Here is a 6,573-nt window from a genome sequence, read left to right on the forward strand (position 1 = left end):
GGAGGGGGCGTTGCTTAGCACTGTTGGCGTCTGCTGCAGCTGGCTCCATGGGCTTGCGTCCTGCTGGGCAAGTTTACGTTGTGACGCATAGTTTTTAATTGCTGCCAAGCTGGTTCCTTTCAGTTCCAGCATAGGTGGCTTCTGCTATGTCCAAAGCTAAACTGATGACTTCATTTGCAGTGGACGCACAGCCTGAGCCGGGGGTGGCTGTGTCCAAGAGTAAGGAGCAGGAGGCCCGCGACGGAGGGCTGGCGGAGCACCCCCTGCAGCCTTTGGAGCCTGAGCTCGGCGCTCCCGGGCGGCCCCCCTCTCCACCCCCCGGACATGACCAGCGCGCCTTGGAGGAACCTGAGGCAGCTGCAGGCGGAGCCCCACCCGGTCCTCCCGGTGGTGGAGGTGGTGGTGGTGGTGGTGTGGACACGGAGCCCCAGGCAGCCCAGGCCAAGCCCAGGGAAGGGTGGCAGGGCACTGAGCCCAAGGAGGCGGGCGTGCAGGAGCGGGCCCCCGAGCCAGGCCTCGCCGGGGCACCTGGGGGGCCAGAGAAGCCTGATGCTGGGGACTCTGCCAGGCAAAGTCAGGACAATTTTGGTGGAGGCTCCCACGAGAGGAGGAAACCCAGAAAGGAGGTGGCAGCCGCTGGTGCTGCCGTTCAGGAGGCAGGCGCCCTAGAAGGGGGTGTGGAGAGACCCCAGCAAGTGGGCCAAGACCAGGACCCTGCAGGCCTGTCCCGCAGGCTGGGCGCAGCAGCCCCTCAGGCCCAGGCTGTGTTACATCACCCTGAACACCCAGCTGTCTCTGTTGGAGGTCAGGGAGGTCACCCCGAGGCGAGAAAGGAGGCCCTCGGTGGGGACCACCTGGGCGGGGACAACGAACTCGCTCCCAGAGAGGACGCTCCTGTCCCAGAGCCTGAACAGAGACCAAACCCTGAGCTTGGGCCCAAACAGCCCATCCCTGGGGCGCAGAAGCCGGACCTTGCCAAACCCAACCGCGACCTGAAAGTCCAGGCCGGCTCCGACCTGCGGAGGCGGCGGCGGGATGTGGCTCCTCGTGCAGACGGAGGCCTGGCCTCTGACGATGGCGTCATCATCAGCTTCAACTCCCTGCCCGATGTGCAGGTCAATGACCTCCGCAGCGCCCTGGACACCCAGCTCCGCCAGGCCGCAGGGGGCGCTTTGCATGTGGTCCACAGCCGCCAGATCAAACAATTGCCTGGGATCCCGGAGGAGGCCTGAGTGCCTGCAAGTGGCCACCATCCTCCTGGTCGGCTGGCCTCACGCAGCCATGCCCAGGCTGCTGGCGAACCTGGAGCACAGTGAGCACTGCATCCCGGAGGTCACACTGAGTACGGGTCCGAAAGCCCTGTCTCACTGTGACATCCTTCCAGGGGTGGTCTGTGCTGTCACTGATGCCTCTTCGCTTGTCCAGGTGGCTCAGCTCACTGGCCACCCAAGACCCTACGGAGATGTGGCGTCAGCTATGGTCTTGTCTGCAACCCGCCATCTGCATATTGTGACACAGGTGGGTCCTGTGAGGCTGTGGCAGCAGGATGCGTGATGGCGGCTGGTGCCTCTGCGTGCCGACTCGTCCCAGCACGTGGCTGCCGACACCGGCCCTGGCCACAGGTCCCGTTACTGCAGGCTTTATGTTGCTCGCGTTCTCTGAGTGTTGTAGAAAAGCTCAATAAACAGTCTGCCTTCGCCCTGCTGCTCACAGCACATACTGCTTCCTGCCTCAGGGGCCGGGCTCGAACAGCAAGTCTGTCACTGGGCATCAGAGAGCTGCCCTGGTGCCCTTGCAATGGGGCTCTGCTCCACGCTGTGGTTCCCCGGAGTATCACGAGATCTTAAAATAAAAAATGCCACGCTAGTCTGCTTGGTTAGTTACCTGGATGGTGCCCGACACCAAACGAGCACAAAGCTGCGACCCGGGTCACTGAAGAACAGACCAGTAACCAAACCGCAGGGTGACGTGTAAACCAGAGGCATTAAAGCCCTGGAGACGCTGTCTGCAGGCAGAGCTGCTGCCCGGAGCGCATCTGGCCCTCAGTGCCAGGCCTGTGGCTGCAGCGTGCTGTGACCAACATGAGGGAGGGGAGTTCGTGCAATAAGCAGCGACTTGTTTTGGCCACGGCTCCTCTTGAGTCTGCTGCGGCCGCCCATCTGTCTGGAGGGCTTTTGTGATGTTTTGTTTCCAAGGAGCAGAAGAGCCAGTGGTGGCTCCCTGGCCTGTGAGACCGTCGGTAGGTGGCCTGGCAGGTGTCGCGGGCTGTCCTGGCTGAGCCCAGGGCCTCCACTGCTTTGTCCTGTGTGTGCCCGGCTCCCCTTCTGGGGCTCATGCTCTACCCTTGCACCTTTGAAATCACTTTTAGTTTTTATTGTAAATTCTCTGCATTGGGCAGCCTGACCAGAGAAGGGTAATAAAAGCTTTCTGGAGGCCTAACTCGTTCCCCCTGAACCGAGAGCTGGGGTGCTGCTCCCGCAGGGAGCCCGGCGAGCCGGCTGGGTGGCGAGGCGCTCCCGGCACCTCCGCCTGTCTACTCGAGGTCTTCCCGTCCCCGGTTTCATGTCTTCCGAGGTCACTCTCCTACCACACCCCCCACCCCACTGCCCAGGCCCCACTTCTGGCACTCAGACTCCTCCCCGTCAGTGCTCTCGTGTGCAGCCCCTCAGGAAAGGTCTTCCCGGTCCGCAGACCTCTGGATGGGGTCACGGGTGCCAGGATCACAGGGAGGAGGGAGGAGCTGAATGTGCCTCTCACCACAGACTACATCCGGCTCCTGTGGATGGAAGGTGCAACCAGTGATATGGGCCAGAGCTGCCACCAGTGGGTGACCCTCCCTGTGGGGAACTATAGCCCCACGTGCCTGGGATGGACGCTCCAGAGAACCAGGGAAGGCCAGGGAGGGGTGGGGTGAGGCTGTGCATGAACGTGAGGCGCCCCGCCAGAGGGCCGAGACGCGTGTACAGACCACAGCGGAAGTCGTCTTTGCTGCCTCCCCGCCCGTCACATCCCCGTCAACAGACATCTTGAAGATGGAGCGAGTTTAGGGAGGCCGGAGGGGCGGGACAAAGGCCCAGGAGGCCAGAAGCGGAGGGGCACCTGGGAGGCCCTGAGAGCTGAGGTCGGTGTTTAGGGTGCAGCCTGGCTGGTCAGCAGAGCAAGCCCACAGTGGCCCTGGACAGGAGACATAAGGTGGTGGCAGCATCTGCCACCCTGGATGGGAATTTGAAAAGGTGCACAAGGGAACACCCGGTGGGACTGTTCTGGGAGGGGCCCGGGGCAGGTGTGCTCGGTGGAGAGCGGAAGGTTGGGGGAGTCCACCCTGCAGCTGGACGCACCCACCAGGTACGCACTGTGAGGAGCCCAGCAAGGCCAGGTACTGGCCACCTCTCTCTCCAGCCCTCAGGCTGTGGGTCTCCCAGGGGGCCTGTCGTCAGTTTAAGGGCATGAATCCTAGTGGTTGCTATCAAGTGACCACCCAGCAGGACGGGCTCTAACCACTCCCCCAGGGACAGCTGCCCCTCCAGGCCTCCCTGGGAGCAGTTTCACTGGAATGGACACAGGTTGCAGAGACGGAGGTCTCACCCCTTGTGGGGGTTGGGCTGGTCCTGAAGTCGCACTTTGGAAGAAACAAGCAGAGAACTTGGATGGCGCTCAGGCCCTGTGTACTCGCTGGGCTGGTGGCTCTGGGGGTCCTGCCTGGCCTTGCTAGGCATGTGTGTCACTCTCAGGACAAGGGCTGTGGGGCCAGAGGGGTCAGGAGGGCTTGGCTCTGACTCCCCAGGTGGCTGCATGAGGGCGGTGGTAACCCCACCCACCCGGGCCAGGGGCCTGCAGCCTGGGTGGTAGCGGAGCTGCTGGGTTCCTAACCAACCCTCGTCTGGCACCTCGTCTTCGCTGCCTTCTGTAGGAGAGCGCCCCGCCCCCTCCAGTTCTGGACCAACATCGGCACCAGGTTCCCTACAGGGGGGTCTCTCCCTCACGATGCCCATCATTTATCTTTGATATGTCTCCTAAACCAGCAGTCCCCAACCTTGGTGGCACCAGGGACCGGTGCTCCCATGAGAACCTAACGCCTGATGATCTGAGGCGGAGCTGAGGTGGTGATGTCGGCGCTGGGGGGCGGCTGCAAACACAGATGACGCTTCGCTGCTCACCTGCTGCTCACCTCCTGCTGTGCGGCCCGGTTCCTAACAGGCCACAGACCGGTACCAGTCCGCAGGTCAGGGTTGGGCACCCCTGCTCTAAACCAGCAGTTACGTCTAGAGGCTGTACAAAATTCAGCTAAAGTTTTTTCACGAGAATTCTTTAAGAAGTGAGAATCCGGAGGCGGCACGGCCCGCGCGCACCCCAGCGCACAGAACAGACCGTGCGAGATCTGCATGCTCTTCATCGCTGGCGCCCTTTCCAGCCCAGGCCTCGTGCACACGACACTACGGGCTGCTCCCCCTGTACCCAGGGCCCGCCCCAACTGTCCAGCCCCTTCAGCCTTAAGGGCTTGAGATGTTTCACGATGTTTGCACCTTGGGGCCATCAGCGCCAGGAGCCTGGCCCGGTGCCCTCCAGCTGCAAATGGACGTGAGCTGCGGTGGGCATCTCTCCTGATGGCCTCTGTTCAGGGTCTTCTTGGCCTGGAAGGTAAAGTATTTTGTCATTATAGGGTCCTTCGAAGTTAGGGCTTTAAGACAACCACCCGCCAGATGCCATCTTCCAGCGAACACCTTACAGAGAGCCTGGCTCTGGGCTCGGCTGGTCAGTGCACAGGCGTGCCCACACCTCAAAGCCAGGTCCCCCTGCCAGGCATCTCGCAGAGGAAGCACTAAGGTCCGAGAAGCTGACACGCTCATCAGGGACAGGGCTCACGGGGCAGAGCTGGAGTCCGAGCCCTTTCTGCCCCGTCCTGCGGCCCCCACCAAGCAGAATGGACAAAAAGCGGGGTCAGCAGCATGCTCCCTCGTGCTGACAAACACTCAAGTATCGGGGCCTGCACTTAGGTCATCCAGTGAACGGTGGCACGTGAGGCAGCGCAGGGCTCCTGAGCGCAAGGTCTTTATGCGATGGAGGCAAAGGGATGTAAGGTGTACGTCAGGCAACCAGACGCCTGTAACAGGCAACTCATGACTAAGCGCAACAGGTGATGGAGAAACACCTGTGTGTAGCTAGGAGCGTCTGACCTTCATCTCACATGTAAGTTTCTCCAGCCAGTGACCACAGAGTGAGTGTCTGGACCCTTGGGGAGAGCGGCAGAGAAGCCACCAAGAGGCAGGAACAAGTCCCAGGAACAAGTGCAGTCGCGGATGAATAGCCCACGTGGATCTGAAGCTGGTGACGAGGGCTGACTGGTGAGGCAGGGTGGCATGCCTCGGCCATACTAACTGCCACGAAGGTGCAAAGAGTTCCGAGCCCTTGGAAAAGTGGATATGGGAGCTATTTTCTTGAATTGGAGAAGCAGGTGTCCACATCCTCAGCCATTCTGCTTTGGGTGACCCTGGAACAGCAGAAAACTGCCGCAGACCCCAAATGCTGCCAAGCTGACCTCCGCCATCACAACCCACCCCAGACCCACTGAGTCAGGGGTACCTAGGGTGGTGACGCCTTCGGTACTAGCCCAAGACCCTTGCCATTAAAGCCTCAGGGCAGGCAGCCCCTCCTCCAGCTGTCTGGAACTCCCACTTCGGGTCACATCTGCGCCTCTGACTCAGTTTCTCCAAGTCCTTTATGAAAACATGTAACCCCAATACTAATTCTTTACCTGCCTTTCACTGGCTTTGCTTTTGATCAGAGGAATCAGGAAATGCGGTGGCTCAGAGACGGAAGGGACTTCCTGTTGCCTACTGTAGGCAGAACTGAGCCCAGAACCAAGCGCAGAAAGACTGTTCCACCACAGTCCAGTCCACTTTCCTGCCCGTGAAAACCGGCTAGCACCATGGCTAGGCTGGACGACTTCTCAACCTGTCCTAAGCTTGGTTATGGGGGCGAAGCCAGGATACATGGACGACCTTTGGGCGCTCCTTTTCCTCTCTGTAAAATGGGGTTGTGTGGGGGTAAGTTGGGGCGCCTGGCAGCCCCTCAGTATGTGCTAGATGGACCAACGGTTGCAACCGTACATACTGCGGGGTCGTGACCACCAATGACGCTAAGATGTGGTGGGTGCTGGGGCGCCTTGGAGTCCTGCGTTGGGGTTGTATTGGGCATTTCCCCCAGGCGACAGCACCACAGGGAGTTAGAATGCGCTTTCATGCACACCATCACCTCTGTCACCATCGTCATGATGAGGCTGGTGTCCACCCACCGGTCAGGCACTAGCTCCGTAGCGGCGGGCGTCACGCGGACTGGTGGGTCTGAAGAACCAGCGAGCGCCCAACACCGAACGCAGGAGAAGGGAAAGAAGGCCAGCGGGTCCCTTCCCCGAGACGGGGCTGGGAGGTGGGTCGGGGTGGGGGCGCCCACTTACCGCGGCGGCGAAGCAACTCCGCAGGGCCTGGAACTCCTGCGCGCACAGATCCTTCCTCAGGTGGCCGCCCGGGGCCATGGACGCCTGTACGCCCCTGCCGTAGGCCGCGGCCTGGGGAC

At 61.2% G+C, this 6,573-nt stretch overlaps 2 protein-coding genes across 5 annotated transcripts in view; one reads left to right on the forward strand and one right to left on the reverse strand.

Annotated features, from left to right (window-relative positions):
* Positions 1 to 1,866, forward strand: part of SLC38A10 (solute carrier family 38 member 10) — a 35,713-nt gene extending 33,847 nt beyond the window's left edge. For all 4 annotated transcript variants that reach the window (XM_006912162.3, XM_006912161.3, XM_025046986.1 and 1 more), the window contains one exon: positions 181 to 1,866. In XM_006912162.3, the coding sequence (XP_006912224.1) occupies positions 181 to 1,232 (1,052 nt within the window). In that variant the 3' untranslated portion in view covers positions 1,233 to 1,866. The remainder of the gene's footprint in view (positions 1 to 180) is intronic.
* Positions 1,867 to 4,290: 2,424 nt separating this feature from the next.
* Positions 4,291 to 6,573, reverse strand: part of NDUFAF8 (NADH:ubiquinone oxidoreductase complex assembly factor 8) — a 2,584-nt gene continuing 301 nt past the window's right edge. The window contains exons 2-3 of the mRNA XM_006912163.3: positions 6,455 to 6,565; positions 4,291 to 4,631 (exon numbers count right to left, since the gene is read on the reverse strand). Coding sequence (XP_006912225.1) covers positions 4,509 to 4,631; positions 6,455 to 6,565 — 234 coding nt within the window. The 3' untranslated portion in view covers positions 4,291 to 4,508. The remainder of the gene's footprint in view (positions 4,632 to 6,454; positions 6,566 to 6,573) is intronic.

Source organism: Pteropus alecto, unplaced genomic scaffold (genome assembly GCF_000325575.1).
Source record: "Pteropus alecto unplaced genomic scaffold, ASM32557v1 scaffold134, whole genome shotgun sequence".
Lineage (NCBI taxonomy): Eukaryota > Metazoa > Chordata > Mammalia > Chiroptera > Pteropodidae > Pteropus > Pteropus alecto.